Genomic DNA, 25,902 nt, shown 5'->3' on the forward strand with positions numbered 1-25,902 from the left:
GATTAATTTTCACAGCCTTCTTTGATCATATTTACCAAGGGTGCCAATATTTTTGGCCATGACTGTACATATGAAATCAAAATATGTATTATTACATAAATACATATGAAATAAAAAATATATTGTTTAAACTTATACATTATTGTTTATATCTAATTAAATTAATATTAACTATAATAATTTAAAATGGAATTTAAATAATAATAAATAAAATAAAGCAAATATTAAAAATATTAAAATAAATGTAAAAAAAAAAAATGCCATTTTTGGCCAGGAAGAAGAGATTTTTACATCTCAATAGGACTATTCTGGTAAAATAAAGAATAAATAAAAATAAAAATAAAATATCTATAATTGTTTATGTCTAATTAAATTAGTATTTTTAAATATGATAATAATAAATATAACACAGTAAATACATAATATGTGTGTGTGTGTGTGTGTGTGTGTATATATATATATATTTTTTATTATTATTATTATTTTTTTTATTATTTTACAAAAAAGCTTCAACAGCAGTCAATCATATTTACCAAGTGATTTTTCATGTTAATAAACAGCTCCTCTATATTGTAATAATGTCACTTTAAAAAAAAAAAAAGAATTGAAAAAAAAAAGCTTTGTTTTAGTTTATTATAATTATTAGTATTTCAATCAACAGTAGAACTCTTGAACTCATGTTTTGTCGTTCCGTTCTGCCGGAGTGTAGTTCCTCCTGAGCTCCGCAGAACTACAACGACCAGAAGCTCTAGTGGTTTACGTCGACGTCACCGACCGGAAGTGAATGAAACAGCCGCGCTAAACACGCAACGCAGAGGGTCACATTGAACACACATCAATGTTTCATAATAATAAACAATCTAGTCACTAATAACAGTAACTGAGGTGTAAATGGATTCGTCTAAAGCAGGTACAGGAAGGTTTTAATTTCCGCCGGAATGTTTGTTCTTCCGCTGTTTTCTGAAAGCGCGTGTAAATATCAGAACTACAACAACAACAACACTAACTTACAGACTCCTGCTCACAAATCATGTTTTATAATGTTATATAAAAACATTTAATTGATTCTTGATCACATACTGTGGCATCAGGAGTCGTTTTGAATGAATCGGGATTATTTGATTAAATGAATGAATAAGTGTTGTATTAATATGAATGTTGTTATTTAACTCTAGCACTCTCTATTCTAACTATTTGTTTTCTTTTCTATTTATAAAAACAACAACACTTGACTTTCTAACACTTGTACTCTCTATTCTATTTCTATCCTAACTACTTGTTTTCATTTTATTTACTATAAAAAATGTTCCTGTAACACTAGCATTCTCTAATTTGTTTTTCTGTTCTTTTGACTTGTTCTATTTTTATTTATATAAAAAAGAGACCCTCTAACACTAGTGTTCCCTATTCTATTTTTCTATTCTATTTACTTGATTTCTTTTTATTTATTATATAAAAACCCCTTGCGTACTGCGTGAGGCTAGATTTATCTCAGCACTTGCGTATCGTTGCTCTTTTGTTGTTTTGATTGCTGCTGTTGTCCTCATTTGTAAGTCACTTTGGATAAAAGCGTCTGCTAAATGACTAAATGTTATTTTGCCTCCGCAGAGGAGCCGCAGCTGAGACACGTGGAGAAGGATGTGTTGATTCCTAAGCTGATGCGGGAGAAAGCCAAAGAGAGATGCTCTCAACATGTGGACGGTATGAATCTCAGCTGGTGAACACACACAGTATATTCTCATCAAGCCTCCCAAAACAGTTCCTACGGGGTTTGGAAATTGATTTAAGCATTTTCCAGGTCTGGAAATGTATGGAAAAAAGAAAGCAGAGTATGGAAAAGCATTTGTGTTTCCAGACTTTTGCCCCTATTTAGTTTTTAGAATAGAAAATTACGAATTTAATGAAAATAAATGTATTGTACAAGAAGACTAAATTAATTCAAGGTGCACTTTTTGATTATGCAAAATGCAGGTTATATGCATTTTGGGTTTCTTCTTCTCTCAATATTCTTAGCACTGTATTACATAGCCTCAAGGACCTTTGCAGAAATAAAAAATATACAGACTTTTATATGCACGTGAGAAACATATAGGACAATGCACACTGAGCATATTGCATGCTGCCCTAACGAAAGCCAAATTTGAAACATTTTTACAATACCCCTCTTTTATAAACCCTTGATCTTGGCAAATTTTATGCTATCAGCCCATTTTGTGTCATGGTGTTTCTGCTGCTGCATGTTAAATTGGACATTAGGCCTTGATATTAGAGGCACTGCCATTAGAAAAGCCAACTTTTAAGCAAATGGATCTCTGTTAATTCATATGCATCCATGCTCTTTTTTTATTCGTAGTAAGATGGCAGTGATGCACAAAGGAAAAAGGTTATATAAAACTAGAAATTGTCATGCATAAGCATGCACAAAATTCCCATGCGCTTGTGAATAGTTTCTCGAGGGCACAAAAAAGTTTCTTGTGTGCATGCAAAAGTCACTTAGAGAAAGTTAATGTCAAAAAAAAAAAAATTACCGGATGACTGTAATATACCAAATATACAGCTGAAAATAATGCTCCATGAACCATTTGTGTTAAATATGGTCTGAAAATCTAAAGAGAGGTTTGGAAATTTGAGTCTGGAAAAGTATGGAATTTTGAAATGGAATATGTGTGACCCCGCATGACCCCTCACCTGACATCATCTCGCTCATTCTCACTGAGCTAAACGCTACACATAATAGCAGGAAACCGGTGACGGGTCACAAACCAGCTGGCATCGCTTACACAACTCTGATGTAGTAGTGAGCTGCTCGCTGTCTCGTATGAACCCTCATGAGGGTGTGTGAGCGTCTGTGAACCCTCAAAAGGCAGCTGATGAGGTTTCAGAACAGAGCGCTGGTACTACAAATACAAACATAACAATAATGCATCAGGTGACTTTATGGGTGTCTGTCTGAGACCACAATGGAAAACACTTTCCGTTGACCCAGAGTGACCCTAACTGGATTGAATACAGTTCACCAATAAATCGTAAACATCTTATTTAGTTTTATTTTTGTATAACTAAACCTGGCTAAGCCATAGAAGCTGACATGGCCGTTAAAAAGGAGAGAAAAAAGGTAAAGAATAGGTGTGTGTATATATATATTAGTGCTGGGCAACGATTAATCGCGATTCAAAATAAAAGTTTGTGTATACATTATATATGTGTGTGTACTGTGAATATTTATTATGTGGATATAAATAAATACACATGCATGTATATATTTAAGAAAAATATGTTATGCTTATATATTAAATATATTTATTTAAATTATATGAATATAAATATATACATGTAAATATTTTCTAAATATTGTATGTGTGTGTCTTTAAATATACATAATAAATATATACAGTACACACACATATATTATGTACACAAAAACTTTTATTTTGGATGCAATGCCAACACCAATATATATATATATATATATATATATATATATATATGTGTGTGTAGGATATTTTTAAATGACAAACAACTTATGTTAATATATAACTTAGATATAAAGTTTAATATATTTAAATTTACAAAAAGAAAACTTTGACATTTACTAAAATATGCATTACAAGAACCATCTAACACTATAAGTTACAATACAAATATTTATGTCCTAAATTCTGCACTTTCAAATGTTCAAATTCACAGGCTTTAATTTTGGCAGAATATTGGCCGATAATACAGATTATATCGACTATGACTTCTGTTAGTTTTTCAAATTGGTATGTATAGAGCTGAGTATCATCAGCATAACAGTGAAAGCTAACACCGTGTCTCCTGATAATATCTCCCAAGAGTAGCATGTAAAGCGTGAAGAGTAACGGCCCTAGTACTGAGCCTTGAGGTACTCCATACTGCACTTGTGATCGATATGATACCTCTTCATTCACTGCTACGCACTGATGGCGCTAAGATCCAGTAGAACTAATAAAGAGATACAACCACGATCAGATGATAGAAGCAGGTCATTTGTAACTCTAATGAGAGCAGTCTCAGTACTATGATACGATCTAAATCCTGACTGGAATTCCTCACAGATATCATTTTTCTCTAAGAAGGAATATAATTGTGAGGATACTACCTGTGTGTGTGTGTGTGTGTGTGTGTGTGTGTGTGTGTGTGTGTGTGTGTGTGTGTGTGTGTGTGTGTGTGTGTGCCCGCGTGTGGCGGTGTTTGCTCTCAGTGACTTTGATTGTTGTAGTGGAGTATTTCTCCTCGCATGTGTGTGTGTGTGGAAACCCCCTCCTGACGTTTGCTCATGGCTTTCACACCTCTGCGCCGCAGCGCTGCAGGGACAAGTGTTAGCGTGTTCTGCACACGCATGACAGTGTGATGAAAGCGCTGGCTGGAGTCGTACTGAGACCACAGCGAGAACAAGCCTCTTCATTCTGCAGAGCTGCTTTACTCTCAGAGTTTCAGACGTTCAACTGCCACATGTGCCACGTTTGATCATGAGGTTTGATCAGGTGAAGTCAGCATGAGCTCACGAGGGCACTGATTGTGTTTAATACACTCATCAACTTATTGATAAGGTCACGTTGTTCCAAAGAAAATCATGTTTAGAATTTTAACAATTTTAATAATAATTTTAACTTTAACAATGCAACAATTTATTACAATTTTAGCGATAATAGTGTCCGATGAATTTTTTTTTTTCTATTTATATATTTATTTTTTGGATTCTGTGTTTGCATAAAATGTTAATAGTTTAATTAATCTTTTAAAATGTAATCAAATTAAAATTCAAAGATCAGTGATACTTCTTAAAGATACATTTAGTCAAGACTAGCGAAGAGCTTTAGACTTTCTGTGTGTTTTAGTAAATTATTATTATAACTCATCAGTAATACGTGGCACTGAATGCCATATTTATTTAGCATAAGTGTGGTTATGAATTTATAACATTACATGTATGTTAGGACATTATTTCGTATGTAAAAACAAAAAAACGTTTGCCTCCTGTAAATTTTGTTTGTGAAAATGGCACGAGATTTTCATGTCAACAATTATGTATTTTTTTTATTGTTTATGTAATTTAAAAATCGTCTTTTTTTTTTTTTTTGTATGCAATAAACAAAGTTACACATAAAATGGCTAAATTTAAATACTGCTTTTACACAATATGTAATGAATGTTCACTAAAATATTTAAATAAGCAGAAATGATAGATTCATGTCTAACGAGTCAAACGCTGTTCAGTTCTTAACGACTTGTTTTATTGATTTCTCCGAGACACAGCCTGTGTTTTACACTTTATTGTAGTGAGGAGCAGACAGACACATTAATATCAGCTGAAGTGTGTTTGTGTGTGAGTTGATGGTCTCTCAGATGAGTGTTTATCTTCATGTTTATGCATCAGATGATCTTCATATGTATCAGATTAGTCTCACGCTCCTGCTCTCTGGAATTGGTTTTGCTGGATCTGCTCTGCATGCAGATGAAAGCAGTAATTACAGAGATGTTTGGTGAGCTTTGAGACACTGGAGAGCTAATTAATGTTTGACAGGAGCAGACCTCGATAACAGAAGCACCAGCAGCCTTTTCACACACCTTCATTCATTCAATCAATCAGTTCTGAGTGTTGAAGGTGTTTTGAGAGAGAATCTTGTGTTCTGTGTGTTTGTAGCGTTCAATCGCTGCTGTAAAGACGCCGGCTTCTTCATGGTGTTCAGGTGTCGAGAGGAGAACGCCGCTCTGAAACAGTGTCTGACGCAGCAGTGAGTCTCTTCATCATTTACTCGAATACATCACAGCTTCTTATCATCAACTCTTTCAGGAGAAAAAGTCAAAATGGTCCAGTAAAAACAAACAAACAAAAAAATACATTGTAGTATATCATATCATTTCTAGCCTATTTTTTGCACTAAAATGTAAAAACAAAAGTAATATTTTAAAGAATTGTTTATATATATATATATATATATATATATATATATATATATAAAAAAAAAAAAAATATATATATATATATATATATATATATATATATATATATATATATATTTTTTTTTTTTTTTTGCATGTAATACATTTTATTATAATATAGCTGGATATAATCCATTTATTTCTGGCCCACACCCACCAAAGTTTGGGCACCTGTTGGTTCAGAGATCCTAAAAAATGGCATGGCAAAGAATAAATTGAAATAAAAATAATTAAGTAAATTTGATTGCAATTATTTAAAAACAAATATACATTTCAATATAAAATAGAGAATTTGATTTTAAAAATAATTTAAATTTCGTCGTTGTTGTTTTTTTAAACGCATTTTAAATTCGTCCCACAATCGCGTTTGATTCTTGATATATTGTATTAAAAAGTTTGGGCATTTCTGGTCTAGTTGGTGTATTCATCCAGAGATCCTAAAAAATGTCTATAAATAAATTTAAATGTAAAATCAATAGAAGTGAATTTGATTACAAAAAAAATTATTTTTATAAAATAATAATTTAATGCAATTTTATGTAATGACTTTTAACAATATTTTACATTTTAAATAAGCACCTCTGGTCTAGTTGGTGTATCTAAACATCCTAAAAAGCATTGTGCATCATTTACAGGCGGAAATATTTGCAGAAAAAAACTGAAGTAGTTTTGTATGTTATTTTTTTATTTTTTTTTATTATCCACTATTTGTTACATAGTTTTATTATTTTAGTTAAGCATTGGAATGGCTTTGTTTTAAAAAATAAAATATTTCAAAAACTTTTGTCTGTCAAACTGAAGGTTCAGGTTGACACGTGGTGGGATAACAATAACATATAAAGATAATTTCATGATATATACATAAAAATCAGGTTTGAAAACATGGTTTATGTAATCTAAATCTTGAATCTTGTTTTATTTTTGATCCTAAACATGCATTATGCGTCATTGAAATTGCCAAAAAATAAAATAAAAATGTCATAAGTAGTTTTGTGTAATGTATTATTTTCATGAGGTGTCAAAAGCTTTTAAAATATCTGGTATTTTTTGTCACATTGTCATATAACATAAAAATTGAGAATTTCACAATACAAACATTCAAATAAATAAATTACCATGCATATTATATTTGATGGTTCGTTTAATCAAAATCTTGAAACGAAGATTCTAATAACTTTTTTTGAAAAAAAGAAAAGAAGCATAAAGCAGTTTTGTATAATCAATGTGTTTTAGCAATTATTTGTGTATTTTTTTATTACGTTATTAAAGCATTAGGTGGGCTTTGTTTTAAAATGTAAAATATTTGAGTGAATTTTTGTCTGCCAAATTGAAGTTGTAGACAATTATATTTATTTATATTTCAATTGTATATATTCAGTTGTAGACAAAAATATTTATGACAATAGATTATTAAGGTTATTTCATGTTTACAATTTAAAATTCAAGATATTTGTAAAAAAAAAAAAAAAAGAACATTTACCATGAAAATCAAATGAGAAAATCCTAAATGATGATGGAATTGTGTTTTCTTGTATTTATGTTAGTTGATGTGGGCTGTTTGTGGTTTGGCTCTCAGTTATCAGGATCCAGCGTTCTTCGAAGAGTGCAAACAGGAGTATCTCGGAGAGAAACACGAATACGAACAGACGGGGATTCCAGCCAAGAACCGGAAGCAGAAGCTTCCCACCAGCATGTAGATGGACGTGATGAAGAACACCGCAGTGAGGAGGAGGAGGATGATGATGGACCATGAAAATCATTTCTGGCCGTTTTTGGAGACGCTGTTGTCTCTGATGGTCGTTCTCTGTGTCTGTTGGTTTATATTCATGATTAGCTCTTATAAATCATCACTTGCACCTAAAGCCTAATAAAAATTCATAGAGAATGTTTTTGAATCACATCAGATGTGTATCGTCCCACCGACCCCCGGGGAATTACTGCCGCAGAACCTCAAATCAGATGCCTGCTTTTTGTTTGTTTTGTTTTAAAATACAACCTCAGAGTTATTCATGATGCTCGTGTTTGGATGATTTTCAATCAGTTTGTGCTTCAGATTCAGGAAATGAAGTTCAATTATATCCGCCAGGAATGTGTTCACTTTCTGTAGTGGAGTGTCTGTAATTGTTTCTAGCACTGTGGCAACATTTTTTTTAAAATTCAAAATATAATTATATAAATAACTGGTGATATTAATTGTGAACTTTTGAAAAAATATTATAAATATATATATAAATGTGACCCTGCAGCACAAAAGCAGTCATAAGCAGCACAGGTATATTTGTAGCAATAGCCAACAATACATTGTATGGGTCAAAATTATACATTTATCTTTTATGCCAAAAATCATTAGGATATTAAGATCATGTTCCATCAAGATATTTAGTCAATTTCGTACCGTAAATATATCAAAAGTTCATTTTTGATTAGTAATATGCATTGCTAAGAACTTCATTTGAACAACTTTAAAGGTGATTTTCTCAATATTTAGATTTTTTTTTGCACCCTCAGATTCCAGATTTTCAAATAGTTGCATCTCAGCCAAATATTGTCCTATTTCTGTATTCTACTCTCAGATGATGTATAAATCTCAATTTCAAAAAATGTATCCTTATGACTGGTTTTGTGCTCCAGGGTCACATATATATTAAATTTGAGGTCAGTAAGATTTAATGATTTTAAGAAGTCTCTTCTGCTCACCAAGGCTGCATTTATTTGATCAAAAGTACAGTAACAAAAATTGTGAACTATTATAATTTCAAACAGCTGTTTTCTGTGTGAATATGTGTTAAATTGTAATTTATTTCTGTGATGTGCAGCTGTATTTTCAGCATCATTACTGCAGTCTTCAGTGTCACATGATCTTCAGAAATCATTCTAATATGCTGATTTGCTGCTCAAGAAACATTTCTGATTATTATCAATGATGGAAATAGTTGCACTGCTCAATATTTGTTGTGGAAAACCGTGACATTTTTTTCAGGATTCACAGCTCTTTCAGAACATTATAAATGTCTTTGTCACTTTTAAATTGCTTAATGCATCCTTGAATGAAAGTATTAATTTATAACCTTACTGAAAATTCTATAATGATGAAGCCATATAATATATATATAATTATTAATGTTAATTGTTTATGAGAACGCAAACTCAAACTGAAAGTATGAAGTATGTGACCCCCATAAAAGCTTTTCATCTGGATTATACAGATGCAGATGTTCTTATATGGATAGTTTAATAAACCGTGTGCCATATGATTGAGACAAGACTAACACTCAAAAATAATAGAATAGTTTGTTGGTGCTGAAGGTCATAAGAGCATCAGATACAATTAATATATTTATCCTTCAAATGCAGTGTTACAATAATTACATAAGTTTTCATCACAGAATCACATCTCAACCCTCCACAGATACAGTAACATTACATCAGACCTTTCAATAACCTTCAACCTTAAACTTAAGCGGAAAAAATGTTCACATGAATTCATTTATTGAATATTTACAATTTTTTCAGGATTAATAATCCTAAAAAATAATCTACTGTACATTGCATTTTGGTTCACAGATCTGTCGCAGTAGAGCCGAACATGTTTCACGTCAAATCAAACTTCCAAACGTTTCCAGTGTCCATCTGCGGATTGGCTCTCCGTGATGAGGATTGTGGTCACATGACAGCTGTCAAATCAAATCGGCAAATGCATTACAAGCTTTTAAACACAAGACAACCTTTGATACCAGTTTGTTTCTCAAAGTCCGGCCTGTAGCACTACTAGAAGTTTATATACACATACAATCGATTTTTCATCAACTTTGTGCTTCACATTTCTTTTAACATGACAGAATGCAATTAGTATCGAGACGAAACATTTTACTGTGATCTGTGACAAACACTCGTCCGTCTTTAGAAACACAGACTGCTTGTGTCTCTGTACATTACTAATGCCTTTAAGGTCTCAGATTTTGGCCATGTATACTTTTACAAACATCTTCGAATGCAAAAATTACTTTAAATGATGCATCAGTGCACATTATTATAAAGAAAAAAATAAACATTGTTTTTGTAATCATTCATCAACACGTACAATTTAGACGAAACCCAATCAGATTTGATCGATTTCTGATGAATAAAATCCAATTTTCTTAATAAATACTCATCGGATTACTGAAGTAAAATGGCTTGTTTCATGTCGACTTTAAACAGGGTTCCCACAGCTTTAGTTTCTGATTTTTCAAGAATTGCGAGAATCAGAAATACAGTGTGGAGTGAGGAGCTAAGCAAGGCAGCGAGCATCAGATCAACCACAAGAACTAGTGATTAAAGACATTTTAAGATCATTTCAGTCAAAATAGCAGAAAAAAAGCAAATGCAATCACTACAAATATGATTTAATGGTTTATCGCTTTTGACCACTAGGTGGCGCTGTTATCAAATTGATGTGGCATGGTCAGTGTGAGGTGACAATGACACATAAAATTTGGTGTCAGTATGTCGAAGCTTTGCAGAGATACAGCCTCGGATGCAATTTGGCACCATGCCAGCAAATTCGTTAATGCGGTAAATGAAATTTGTTCTGTCTATCGACACAAACTTGCCAGCATAACCTGAAGATGATCTGAGTAGAATTTGGTGAAAATCGGACCAATGGTCTAGAAGTACGAAAAAAAAATTTCTGAGGAATTAAAACGGCGGACAGGAAGTTCGGCCAATTATGGTATAATTGGTATTAACGTTCTCAGCATAATCTAAGACTAGTAGGCAAAACTATTCAAAAGTTAATAAAAGTATTTTTCTTTAAATGATATTATAATTGCCCAAAGCTTTCTGAGTACCTTCAGGGCATGGTGCCGAAGATACACACCGAGTTTTGTAACAATACACCAATGCATTCGTAAAAAACAGCATTTTACGATAAAATTCAAAATGGCTGACATGGGAATATTGGGTATCTTTCAACTTGGTACGTCGTCACGAAGGTAAAATGACCAATCTTGTGATTTTTGGCCAAATCGTTCAGAAGTTATAATTAAAAATATAAATTTTCAAAACTCCTGTCCACTAGGTGGCGCCTTGTCAAAACTGTGCAGGTAACTTCAGATCATGGTCGTTATAACACACCAAGTTTGGTTTAAATATGCTAAAGATGAAGATACAGCCTCGCGTCCATTTTGGCATGCTCTTCGTGAAATTCGTGCACACGTTATTTTAGAACGGTTTCACTAATCAACTAATAAACTAATACAATTTTTGTCGGCATGGTCTGAAGATGATTTGGTACAAACTTTGTGAAAATTGGAGCAATGGCCTAAGAGGAGTTAGAAAAGAAGATGATTATTCAAAATACTCAAAACGGCGGGAAAATTTTCGAAATGACGTCATAGTGTGCAATCAAATCGAGCCAAGAAATCGGAGGAATTTTGTTTTTAAGAGGAATTCTGAATTATTATTATTAGCATAAACATGCGTGCAACTTTGAGCTGTTGGTGGCGCTAGAGGGTTTGAGTTAGAGACTCCAAACTTGGTGTGATTAATGTTGAGACTGTCCTTTATCTGTGTGCCAAATTTCACAACTTTCCCGCAAGCGATTCTATGGGCAGCCACAGACTTCCTTAGCAGAAGAAGAATGAATACGAAAACTAACAGATACAACAAGTGCTTGGCCCCTAAAAAGAGCAAATCATTTACTACAGAAAGACTTTTTAATATAGAAATTTCCAGGTTGACTGTGAGACCCTGTTTAAAGCTAAATAACTTGCACATACACACCCGCCGCCTACAGATCCACTCATTTATTGACTAAATCTAAACACTAAAACATCATTTTCTCTGATTTGAACAGCAGTATGGTACGGGCATCAACACACGACAGACGTGTTTCTAAAGAAACAACCTTTGAGGAGTGCTTGAGCTACTAAAACCTTCCCTTTACACATTCATAAATACAAGACAGGATCCGTTACGCTTAATAGAATCGACTCGACCCAGGAGATAAAACACAAGCCTATAGGAGACAGTGAATCACAATTTCAGGTCAGGAATAGGGTTGGGAATCAAAAATCAATTCCAATTCCAGAATCGGTCAAATTAAAAATTCAATTCCACCTGGCAATTCGAAAAGGGGCTGTTAAAAATGTATATGTCTTCAAAAAAATTCATTCAAAAACACTGATTCATTCAGTAATGAAATGAGCGAATCTTGAGTGAGTCATTGAATCATTCCATTCATACATTCCTTGAGATTTTGTTTAGTTGTCTAAAGTTTTTTCTTCAGAATTGTGAGAGAACCACAACCTCCATTTAAAAGTCGCAATTTATCCAGAATCATGCAGCTCTATTTTGCACACAAACATCTCTTAATCAAGTCAATATATGTAGCCGGCTGATTTTTTGTTCATGGTGTTCAGCTGCAATTAACCCTGCAGCACAAAAGCAGTCATAAGCAGCACAGCTATATTTGTAGCAATAGCCAACAATACATTGTATGGGTCAAAATTATACATTTTTCTTTTATGCCAAAAATCATTAGGATATTAAGATCATGTTCCATGAAAATCTTTAGTAAATTTCCTACCATAAATATATCAAACTTCATTTTTGATTAGTAATATGCATTGCTAAGAACTTCATTTGAACAACTTTAAAGGTGATTTTCTCAATATTTAGATTTTTTTGCACCCTCAGATTCCAGATTTTCAAATAGTTGCATCTCAGACAAATATTGTCCAACAAACCATACATCAATGGAAAGCTTGTTTATTCAGCTTTTAGCCCTTATGACTGGTTTTGTGGTCCAGGGTCACAAATATGTTTGACATTTTTGGGAATTGATAAGAATCGGACTCAGAATTGATAAAGATCAAACGATACCCAACCCTAGTCAGAAACGCATCTGCTCAAGGGTTTCTCCGTCCCAGTCTGCTCGAGGTATTTGCTCATCCGGGATCATCCAGAGAGGGATGTGTGTGTTAAGGCAGGTAAGGTGTGGAGGGCCGGGGCCGGGACTCAGTAGGGTTGGGCCCAGTCGCCGGCGGGGCTCTTGGGCTTGGTTTGGTCCCAGAACAGAGCATCACTGGGTCGAGGAGGGCTGGGGAAGGACCAGGAGCTGTCGTCCAGCGAGCTCATGCGCAGAGGAGGATTGAGCCGCACGCCAGGGCTCCCCAGCGGGGCCGGACGCGGCATGGGCCAGGGCTCCTGGGGGCCGTCGGAGGCCGAGGGCAGCGGAGGCGCGCTGGGAGGACGAGGGACGCTGCTCCTCTGCACATCATCCAGGCACTGCACTGGAACAGTTGAAGCAGCTGAAACCGACAGCCTCCGGATTTATTACACACCTCAGAAACTCCCACAAACACACTACAGCAACAAAACATGCTGCCTACTGAGTGCACTCGCAGCAGCCTGACCGACTGATATCAAAACATGCTACATAAACGGAGCGTTTTAGGTATGATATCTAAAATAAACATACATATAAAATAAACAAGTGTGTGTGTGTGTGTATATTCATATGTTAAATATATAATTTGATTTATATGTACATATTTACATAATTTATGATTTTTTATACATTATTTTGAATTATGGTTTTGTATACACATTATGTACATAAATATATATATATATATATATATATGATTTTTTATTATATATTTTTATATTAACATTTTTATATTTTTCATTTTCATTTTATTTTTTATATATTTATCTTTTGTATTAAATATTTAATCTATTATTTCCTACTACATACATATATATATATATATTGTTCCTTATACATAGTAGAAAATAATAGATGATCATTTGTAAGTCGCTTTGGATAAAAGCGTCTGCTAAATGACTAAATGTAAATAAAAATATATTAAAATATATATATACATATATGTAAGTTACATATATCAAAATGTATATATAAAATGTAAAATACTTTTTGTTTGTTATATATATATGTATGTATGTATGTGTGTGTGTGTGTGTGTGTGTGATATATACACACACACACACACACACACAGTATGTGACCATGGAGCACAAAACCAGTCATAAATCTTTTTAAATTAAGGTTTATACATCATCTGAAAGCTGAATAAATATTCTAATATTAATTACAATAACTGAATAAATGAATTAAATATTGAGAAAATCACCTTTAAAGTTGTCCAAATGAAGTTCTTAGCAATGCATATTACTAATAAAAATCTTCATGGAACATGATCTTTACTTAATATCCTAATGATTTTTGGCATAAAAGAAAAATCGACAATTTTGACCCATACAATGTAATATTGCTACAAATATACCCCAGCGACTTAAGACTGGTTTTGTGGTCCAGGGTCACATATACACATACATACATATATATGTGTGTGTGTGTGTGTGTGTGTGTGTGTGTGTGTATATATGTGTGTGTATATATATATATATATATTAGTGCTGGGCAATGATTAATCACGATTAATCGCATCCATAATAAAAGTTTTTGTTTATGTAATATATGTCTGTGTACTGTGTATATTTATTATGTATATATAAAAGACACACACATACGGTATATATTTTGAAAATATTTAAATGTATTTACATGTATATATTTATATTCACATAATTATATATAAACAAATTTTTTCTTAAATATATACATGCATGTGTGTGTATTTATATATATACATAATAAATATACACAGTACACACACATATATCATGTACACAAAAACTTATTTTGATGCGATTATATATATATATATTTATATATACACACAATTTTTATTTTGTTTATATAAGCTATTTCCTTTTGTACACACACACATATACATATACATATATATATACATACATATATATATATATATATATATATATATATCCGATTAAAAGATAAATAAATAAATTAACAAAATATATAACAAAAAAAATTACTATTTTATATGCATACTATAAGGTAAGATTATGTAAAACTGATTTGCCTCAAAACAGGCTTAAATTTGTTGAGTGAAACATAATTTCCTCTTTTCTTGTAGTTGGTGATGAAGACTCACCTGGCTATAAAGTTTGAAATCAAACCAGATCACCAGTGAGAGCGAGCACTATTTTTACCAGCACAGATGGCGAGTGCAGTAACATAAACACGGCATGCATTACTGCGGCCGCTCCTCAGAGACGCACAGATTCACACACATCACTAACTCTGCTTCTCATCTCAAGACACAACCAGGGGCTCATTTGAAAACTGATTATGTTGCTGATCTCTCAGAGGAATATAAGGGCTATATCTTAAAGAAAAGACCTATTTCTTCACGCTGCCGCCCGCCGTCTCCACATTCACTGAAATAAACATGGAGCTCTTCCTCATTTTTAACACTCATTCTAATTTGCACCTCTTGCTTTTCCTCTGCGACACACAGGGAATACCAACAATCCCAGACAGACGAGAAGCGCACACACACACACACATGCTGACAGTAATATAAAGCGCTGATGATTCACACCTGACCTCACACTGAATCTACAACACAAGTCACATCACAAGATCATTTAACTACATGTGCAAATCAATACCGACGATAGTACAAGTGTTTATTCTTTAGGTCTGAAAAGCCTTTGTTTAATAGCTCGGGTGTGTGATGTATGTATATCATCCGGCCTGACATCTTTCATCCTTTAACCGATATGCTACCGATATTATAGATACACTATTCTATAAAAGTTTGGAATAATTGAAGATTTAAAAAAAAAATGTTTTTGAAAGGAGATTTGCTGCTCAAGAAACATTATTATTATTATTATTAATAATGTTGAAAACAGTTGTGCTGCCAACCATTTGAAAAAGTTTGAGATAAATAAAGATTTAAAAAAAAAAGAAATTAATGCTTTTATTCACATTAAATTGATCAAAAGTGAGAGTAAAGACATTTATAATGTAACAAAAGATTTCTATTTCAAATAAATGCTGTTCTTTTGAACTTTCTGTGAATCCTGAAAAATAAAATTTATCACAGTTTCCACAAAAATATTGTGCAGCACAACTGTTTTCAACATTGATAATAATCAGAAATGTTTGTTGAGCAGCAAATCAGCATATTAGAATGATTTCTGAAGATCATGTGACACTGAAGACTGCAGTAATGATGCTGAAAATACAGCTGCATCACAGAAATAAATTACAGTTTAACAGATATTCACATAGAAAACAGCTGTTTTAAATTGTAATAATATTTCACAATTTTTACTGTTATTTTAAATCAAATAAATGCAGCCTTGGTGAGCAGAAGAGACTTCTTTCAGAAACATTTTTTTTTTAAATCTTAATTTTTCCAAACTTCTATCCAGCATTTACTCTCAAATAACTGAAACACTGGTGACACTTTAAGGACTACGTCTCACTATTAACTAGCATGCATATTACTAGCATATTGGCTTTTATTTTGACTTATTATTGGGTTTATAAGTACTTATAAAGCACATGTGAGCATATTTTAGATCCCTTAATCCACCCCATATCTAAACTTAACAACGACCTTACTAACGATTAAAAAGGAGAACACAATAAAAGCAGATGTGATTTATTCTCTCATGCACCAAAAACAACCAAAAAGGGACCCTTTTTATATTTAATAACATGAATCTAATAATTATGGAAGCTTCTTTCCACTACAGAATCAAAAATTACTAATACATAATTATAATAAATCACAATTCTGAGTTTATATCTCACAAGTCTGACTCAGAAGTTGCAAGTTACTGGAACTGTTAACCTGCAACTGTGAATCAATTATGAGATTAAAAAAAAAAAAAATTATTCTGTGGCTGAAAAAAACAACTAAAGTGTAAGAAAAATCAACTGCAATATAAACTCACAGTTCTGAAAGGATAAATCTGAATTGTGAGATATATCTATTAATTGTGAGATAAAAAGTTGCCTATAACATTTTTTTGGCGTAAAAAAATAGAATTGCAAGATGTAAACTTCTAAACAAATTCTGAGGAAAAAAGTAAAAATCACAATTACAAATTTACTTTTCTACAATTACAATTCTGAGAAAAGAAAAAACAGAATTGTGAGATAAAAAGTTGCAATTACCTTGTTTTTTTTTTTCGTTAGCGGAAGTAAAGAAAAAAATAAGAATTGCGAGATTAAAACTCACAATTAAAAGTTTACATCTTACAATTGCAAAATATAAGAAATTCTGAGAAGAAACATTCAAATTGTGAGATAAAAACTGAAAAAAAAAGAATTTTGGGATAACAATTTCCTTTTTTTTTTAAATTCCGTGGTGGGAATAAATAAAAAACAAAAATGCAAGAAAAAAGTAAAAATTATGAGATCTAAACCGCGAAACTAATGAAAAAAAACTAAAATTGGAAAAAATAATCTTGCAATTGCAAGAAAAAATGTCAAAACTGTGAGATAAAAAGACAATTACATTGTTTAGTTCTTTATTCTGTGGCAGAAACAAACAAAAAAAACTCTGAATTACAAAAAAAAAAAAAAAATACTATTATATATATATTTTATACTATTTTAGATAAATAAATGTATAAGTGCACAACACTATATATTAGTGCTATCAAACGATTAATCGCATCCAAAATAAAAGTTTTTGTTTGCATAATATATGTGTGTACTGTGTATATTTATTATGTATACACACAAATGCATGTATATATTTCAGAAAAATGTTATTTTAATACATTAAATATATTTATTTATAATATAAATTCTATGAATATAAATATAGACATGTAAATATTTTCAAAATATATACTGTATGTGTGTGTATTTATATATATACATAATAAAATACACAGTACACACACATATATTATGTAAACAAACAATTAATGGTTTGACAGCACTACTATTTAAACACTTATACATTTATTTATCTAACACATACTTAGTTTACATTTCAAATTTGCACATAATATACCTGTACATTGTCAGTTTGTATATTGTTGTTCCCTATTTACTTGTTCTATTTTTATTCTTTTATTATCTATGTCTTGTCCTTCGCTGTGGAAGCTTCTGTCATGAAAACGAATTCCTCGTATGAGTAAAAACACGCCTGGCGATGAAGCTCACTCTGATCCTGGTATTGTTATTCGGTCGCAGAAAGCTTCGGTAACTAACGGAAGTTCTCGTCTTGTTGTTGTGTCAGTGTAAGAGCGCTGGTGAGCTCACCTCGTCTGAAGACGGGCAGCGCTGGTCTGTCTCTCATCTTCCTCACCAGCTCCGTCTGAGAGCGAACGGCTGACTGCATACGGGACACTTCACTGAGGATGTCCTGATACGACTGAACGATGGCCATCGCCCTGAACACAACACAAATCAAGCTTTTACTAATAATACTCACCGCGCTATTGTTAACATGATACAGCATGCTTGTGTATATCAGAGTTATTAATTCAATTTTTTAAATATGTCTTTTATTTCAAGTTTATTGCAAGTTGTAGTATACAGGATTTAAGAAATACACTACCAGTCAAACATTTTTGAACAGTAAGATTTTAATGTTTTTTAAAGAATACTCTTCTGCTCACTTAGACTACATATATTTGAACCAAAATACGGCAAAAGCAGTAATATTGTGAAATATTTTTATTATTTAAAATAACTGTTGTCTATGTGAATATGTGTTAAACTGTAATTTATTTCTGTGATGCAGCTGTATTTTCAGCATCATTACTGCAGTCTTCAGTGTCACATGATCTTCAGAAAAAATTCTAATATGCTGATTTGCTGCTCAAGAAACATTTCTGATTATTAGCAATGTTGAAAACAGTGGAGTAGTTGATGAATATAAAAGTTCAGAAGAACAGCATTTATATGAAATCTTTTGTAACATTATACTATTCAAAAGCTTGGAGTCAGTATAATTGTTTTTGGGGTGTATAGAAATTAATACTTTTATTTAGCAAGGATGCTTTAAATTTATCAAAAGTGATGATAAAGACAATTATAATGTTACAAAAGATTTCTATTTCAGATAAATGCTGTTCTTCTGAACTTTCTATTCATCAAAGAAACCTGAAAAAATTATACTCCGCTGTTTTCAACATAATAATAATAATAAAAAATGTTTTTTGAGCAGCAAATCAAGATGTTAGAATGATTGGAGTAATGATGCTAAAAATTCAGCTTTGAAATCACAGGAATAAATTACATTTTAAAATATATTCAAATAGAAAACAGTTATTTTAAATAGTAAAATGTAATTTCACTGATCATCTCATTTCTGTTACAATCACCCCCTCTAGTGGACAGCACTGCAAACAAACAAATTCAGCAAAAATTAATGTCATAAATACCTGATGTCTGTCAGAACTTCATGAGACTGATCTTCATCAACTACACAGTTTTCACAAACATCCTGTAAAGAGAAGAATATCATGAGACACGTTCTATTTTATTTAAATAATAAAATGTATATATAAAATTAAACAAAAAATAAATATTACATGTATTATTTTATATATAAATAAGCCATTTATTTACAACGTTATACTTTATTTAAAATAAATTGTATTCATAAAATGTAATACATATATATGTATGTATATATATTTAATAATTTTTTTATTTTACATATCTATTTTTATGAATACAATTTATTTTAAATAAAGTATATATATATATAACATAAGATAAATAAATCTACATAATGTATTATTTTAAATAATACATTTATTTGTAATTTGTTATATAATATATATATATATATATATATATATATATATATATATATATATATAATAAATATTATATTTATTTATATTATATTATATATTTTATTAAATAATAAAGCATTAAATTCAACATGTGACGTGCCTGCTTGAGCTGCAAACATGAATTAGACTTTTCATCATGCGATTTGTTGATGAGATAAACTTTGATGTTGGCATGACAAAGACCTGCTCTGAAACTCTGATCAGCCATGAGTGCAGGTGTAGCGGGTGTGTAACACAGGTGTAGCGCAGGGGTGGAGACGCACCTGTCCGGCCCTGCAGAGCTTGTGCAGCGCGTCGTTCTCTAACTGCAAGCGCTCCAGCTGCTCCTGCAGAGAGTGGATCTTCATTTCACTGCTGCGTCGGTCCACCTGCCAGTAATCGGCCGTATCCGTCAGACTCTTCATCACTGACAGCAGAAAAACAGCTTTACAACAACTGCTGGACTGCAATATTACATGCAACAGGCCATACTGAATATACACAATACACTATATACCAATAATCTGTTCAACGTGTCATATTTAATTTGAAAGTGTTTTAGTAAAAATATATTTGGATAGATCTTACTGTTTATATGCATTGCTATACCAAAACAGAAATTATTAAGTATCATTTTTGTGTTCTTTTGCTGAGAAAGTTAGCTATTTAAACTAGGTATCTTACTAATATTTTATTAGTAACATTTAATAATATAAAATTTAATTAATAATTCACAACATAATAACATTTTTACTAGCCACTCTTAATAATTCAACAACATTTATTTTACTAACAACAACAATTTAATAATTCAACAACACAATATTTAATACTTTAATCATGTAATAATATTTCATTTAAAATAATAACATTTCATTTTAATTTTTAATAATTGTATGCATTTACTGGAAAACATCACCTAATTCCTACTGTATTTATTTAATATTTTACTAGTAACATTTTATAATATAGAAATAATTGATAACTTCAACAATCTAAAAACATTGTATTCCTTAATACTGCAATAATATTTGATGATAACTGAATAATACTCAATTTAATATAATTTAATTCATTGAGAAACATTAATTTTTTTACTGTATTTTACTAAGAATATTTTACTAGCAACATTTAATCATATAAAATAATTTAGTAATTTAATAATATAAGAAATACTATACTAATTAATCATTTAAAATGTAATATTATTTAATAAATGAATAATAGAGAACGCATGGGAAAGCAGGGGTTTTGTACAGTATGCTCTTCAGAAACACTCGTGATTGTGTTGTATGGACTCAATAAAGCGTGATTAAAGGCTAAGCGTCACCTTGGCTCGTCTCCATCTCTGATCTGAGCTGCAGAAGCTCCAGCTCTTTGGCCTGCAGCTGCTCCGTCAGAAGCCTCTCTGAATCCAGCTTCTCTTTTTTCTGGAAGAAAAGGCAGAAGTAAGTTTATTATCTGCACTCCTGAGGGTTTGACTATCAAACACGAGGAGCAGCTGAAGTACCACTTTGTTGAGCTCCATCTGTAAGTCCTCCTTCTCTATGTAGATACCGCGGTACGCACTGAAGGCTTTGTTCATGTACTGCGGTCCTTCAGACGGAGGCGCTTCGGGACGGAAATGCTGCGGAAATACACACAAAATCACTGAGAGCCTGAGAGCTGGATCAATGCAAAACAGATGATGTACACACGTCACAGCAGGAATAAACAGCTTTAGTGGATGCTTCACGTAACATGCTTAAACAAAATACAATTCCAGCTTCATATTTCTCAGTTTTCACGTGTCAACTTTTGCTTTACTTAAAAATAAATAAATAAATATTTTAACTTGATTTTACGGTATTTTACTAAAAACATTGAATATTTTACTAGTAACATTTAATATAAAAACAATTTGATAATGCAGCGATATAGTAATATTTAATATTTTACTAGTGCCATTTAATAATATAAAATAATGTAGTAATAATTCAATAACATATTTAATATTTAACAAGTCACATTTAATAATATAATGTTGAAATAAGTAAATAATCTGACAAAATAATAATATTTAATCATATAAAACTAACTATTGAACAATAAAAATATTTTCCAGTAAGATTTAATAATAAAAATAATTCAATAACTGAACAATATAATATTTAATGTCTTAGTGACATTTAATCATTTCAATTAATAAAATTATTTTAATAATTCAAAAATATAGTAATTTTAACATTTTACTAGTAACATTCAATAAACTAACATAATTAAAAATAATAAATCCAATAATATAATAATACTTTTTTATATTTTACTACTGATATTTAATAATTTTATACAATAAAATAATTTGATAATATTAATAATAATAATTTTCGCGTTGGTCTGAATGAAAATGCTAATTCATTCTTTGCCACTAGGTGCCGCTGTTGGAGCGGTTTCCCTGGTAACGCTGTACACAATGAAATCGACCAATCACTGCAGATTAGCGTCACGCAAAGAAGGGGTTTGGAAAAATGAATGGTTGAGCAAGTAAGGTAAAAATAAATGCATATTATAAGAAAATGAAAGTGTTTTTTGATCTTGCATGCATGTCAACCTGTTGTTAGGGACTCCCAAAACCAAAATATGAACCTTTAATAACCCATAATAGTGGCACTTTAATGTGTGTTACTCAAACTGCAGTTTTTCCTTCTTCATAAAGCTTGACAGTGAGACTGACCTTGTCCTCCAGCTGCTTGACTCTCCGGCGCAGCAGGCCGTTCTCCTTCTCCGTGTCGCGGAGTCTCTTCTTGATGTCCTCGTAGGCAGTGACCAGAGCGAAGTGAGACGCCACCGACTCGTCTCCGGCGCACACGGACACGGGGCTCTCGGGCGGCCCATACGCCGTCTCATGCTTCAGGATACAGATATCATCATCCACCGCTGGAGACTCCATACCAGAGCTGAGGAGCGGTCCAAACACATCGCATCAGGGCTGCATTCACTCGCATTCAAAATATTATGTAAACACAAACTTTTATATGGACCACAAAACCAGTCATAAGGGTCAATTGAGCAGAATAACTAATCTTTCCATTGATGTATGGTTTGTTGGACAATATTTGTCTGAGATACAACTATTTGAAAATCTGGAATCTGAGGGTGCAAAAAAATCTAAATATTGAGAAAATCACCTTTAAAGTTGTTCAAATGAAGTTCTTAGCAATGCATATTACTAATCAAAAATGAAGTTTTGATATATTTACAGTAGGAAGCTTACAAAATATCTTCATGGAACATGATCTTAATATCCTAATGATTTTTGGCATAAAAGAAAAATTTATAATTTTGAGCCATACAATGTATTGTTGGCTATTGCTACAAATATACCTGTGCTGCTTATGACTGCTTCTGTGCTGCAGGGTCACGTGTGTGTACTATTATGTATATATATATATATATATACACACACACATACAGTATATATTTTGAAAATATGTATATACATTTATAGTCATATATATATATATATATATATATAAATTTAATATATAAACATAACATTTCTTAAATATATACATGCATGTGTGTGTATTCATATATACATAATAAATATACACAGTACACACACATATATTATGTAAACAAAAACATTTATTTTGGATGCGATTAATCCTTTGACAGCACTAATAAAAACATATTCCAGTATAATATAGTAATATAATATTGTATTGTGTAGTACAGCAATGATAATTTCTAACAAAATTGATTTAGTGTAAAATATTACAATATTAAAATACATAACATGTTAATATTAATATAAACTATGAACGAAGAGTCCATATGACAGGGCTTTTATTATCCAGATGATTTTCTGTCTGTATTGATCAGCCTTCGGTTTAAAGTGAAACAGAAAGCAGCTTTGAAGGAACATGACAACAAGCAAAGGGCGAAATATTAGTTCGGAATAATGAAAATAAAGCAAATGAAAATGAAAATAAAACCAATCATAACACACCTTGACATGGAAATCAAGTGAAAGCAGAGTCTTACAGCAGGAATAGCGAATGTCGTTCTCAGCAGCACATAAAAACACCAACGACTGAACACTGACAGACATCAGAAATGCCGTGTGTTTATGTTCATATGCTGCTTTATTATGATGTTTGATATGAAATATGACAGCAGCACTCACCGGACAGCAGTCAGCGCGGACAGCAGACACCAACACGAGAATAAACCATGATAAAGAGAGAAAAACAGCGAGTCTGAGAGACTAAACAACACAAACACTCAAGCAGCAGCAGCACAAACACTCTCCAGGAAGTGCTTCTCTCCGCTCACTGGACTTCCGGCGGAAACAGATCTGCGTCGCGAGCGAAGCCAGACGCGTATCCTGCGCGCGTGCCTCGCTAGTTTGGCCATAAATCAGAGAAAATCGATTTATTTCAATGATAAAATGGTTAATGATAATGTTGTGGAGGTTTTTTTCAGCGTGTCGTTGCGCTGCAGTTACAGCAGTGTGTCGCGAGGAGGCGCCAGAGACACATAATAAACACACAACAACAGAAAATACAGACATAACAGATTCATAAAAGTAATAGAAACATGTATTAAAGGATAAAACAGTGGAGGTTTGCTGTGAGGAAACGGATCATCATGGTAACTGTTTGTAATATTTATTGTGATATTTCTAGTCTATCAGGTCACTTTTAACCACGAGGTGGCGCTGCGCACAAAACAAACCGCCATTAAAGCTATAGTTTTGCCAAAAAATTAAATAAAATAAAAAATGAGCTCATCCTTAGTTCATCCAAGATTAGGATGAGTTTGTTTCTTCATCAGGTTTGTAGAAATGCATCACTGCATCAGTGTCTCAGCAATGCATGCTCTGCAGTGAATGGGTGCCGTCAGAATGAGAGTCTGATAAAAACATCACAATAATCCACTCCACGCATCAGTTAACATCTGGAGAAGACAAAACCTGAAACATCCAGCATTAAGACGTTTTTAACTCAAATACATTGAGTCCATAATCTATAATAACGCTTCCTCCAGTGAAAAAGTGCATCTGCTGTTGTCTCTCGCATTAAAATCCAGCCACGTGTTTGTTTAGAGCTGTTTTGTCTTGTATTATGGATTACGGACTCAATGTATTTGAGTTAAAAACATGATGGACTGGAGTGGTGTGGATTATTGTGATGTTTTTATCAGACTCTCATTCTGACGGCACCCATTCACTGCAGAGCATCCATTGCTGAGACACTGATGCAGAGACACATTTCTACAAACCTGATGAAGAAACAAACTCATCCTGATCTTTGATGGCGTGACGGTGAGGATATTTACAGCAATTGCTCATTTTCAGGTGAACTGTTCCTTTAATGGTATTATCAATGGTTTCCCAAAAGACATTCTTCACAGGCTCACAGTTTCATAAAACATAAGAGATTTATTCTGACATAGTTTTTATGTTTTACGTAAGGGTGTAAGCAAACTCAAACTGTTAAACTGTTACAAGCCTGTTTCTGTTTCCCTGAAACTGTTTCTTCCTTTGAATGGTTTGTTAATGTTTGACTGATGTAGGGTTTCATCGGCAGATGCTTAGAATGATGGCACATAATAAAAATTAAAAATTAAATGACAGCAAATTTCCTGAAACGAAATGAGCATGTTTTATCACCCGAGTGCCCATGATTATCAGATATGGTTGATGCATTTAAATATTTAATTTAATTTAATTACTGCAATTAAATTTATTTCTATTATACAAAATATTTACTAAAATAATAAAAAATAATTTGAACTTGATTAAAAAAAAACATTCTGTGAAATAAACAGAATAATACTTTAGATTAATTGTTTTTCAAAAATAAAGATGTTAAAATCATGAATCAATGTGTTTGCATTCTCTGTTCGATGGGAAGAGTTTGAAATCAAGGATTTAAAGTTATTGGTGATATATAGCTTAACCACTATACTAAATATTGTTCAATTTGGGAACTAAAAATGTAGTTTATTTTTTTCCATTAAAATCAATTAAAGGGACAGCGCATCATTTACTCTCCCTCAAGCTGATCCACACATTTATGAGTTTCTTTCTTCTGTTTAACATAAAAAAAGATATTTTGAAGAATGTTCATAATCAAACAATTGCTGGTAGCCATTGACTTCTACACTGTAAAAAATAAAAAATTAAAAGTTTAAGGCAACCAGCTTCCGCAGATTTTTTGAGTTTCCTCAACTTGTTTTTTTCAGTTTGTACAACAA

General features: G+C 32.1%; 2 protein-coding genes across 3 annotated transcripts; one reads left to right on the plus strand and one right to left on the minus strand.

Moving 5' to 3' along the window:
• The first annotated feature begins 757 nt into the window (after window positions 1–757).
• cmc1 (C-x(9)-C motif containing 1) lies at window positions 758–8,992 on the plus strand. The gene is made up of 4 exons (XM_058747238.1): window positions 758–910; window positions 1,609–1,701; window positions 5,666–5,756; window positions 7,541–8,992. The coding sequence occupies exons 1-4, from the start codon at window positions 892–894 to the stop codon at window positions 7,659–7,661; spliced, it is 324 nt and encodes a 107-aa protein (XP_058603221.1). The 5' UTR covers window positions 758–891; the 3' UTR covers window positions 7,662–8,992.
• A 440-nt stretch (window positions 8,993–9,432) lies between these two features.
• On the minus strand, window positions 9,433–24,047 carry azi2 (5-azacytidine induced 2). 2 transcript variants are annotated; one of them, XM_058747237.1, is made up of 8 exons: window positions 23,828–24,047; window positions 22,373–22,595; window positions 21,170–21,286; window positions 20,990–21,089; window positions 19,944–20,086; window positions 19,261–19,322; window positions 18,134–18,264; window positions 9,433–13,238 (listed from the first exon to the last, which is right to left on the minus strand). In XM_058747237.1, exons 2-8 carry the CDS (start codon window positions 22,586–22,588, stop codon window positions 12,964–12,966), a joined length of 1,044 nt encoding a protein of 347 aa, XP_058603220.1. In that variant the 5' UTR covers window positions 22,589–22,595; window positions 23,828–24,047; the 3' UTR covers window positions 9,433–12,963. The 2 variants fall into 2 exon arrangements, with proteins under 2 accessions (XP_058603220.1, XP_058603219.1); XM_058747236.1 differs by having other exon boundaries at window positions 9,433–13,256; window positions 23,828–24,037.
• Window positions 24,048–25,902: the final 1,855 nt, after the last annotated feature.

This window comes from Onychostoma macrolepis, chromosome 16, assembly GCF_012432095.1.
Source record: "Onychostoma macrolepis isolate SWU-2019 chromosome 16, ASM1243209v1, whole genome shotgun sequence".
Lineage (NCBI taxonomy): Eukaryota > Metazoa > Chordata > Actinopteri > Cypriniformes > Cyprinidae > Onychostoma > Onychostoma macrolepis.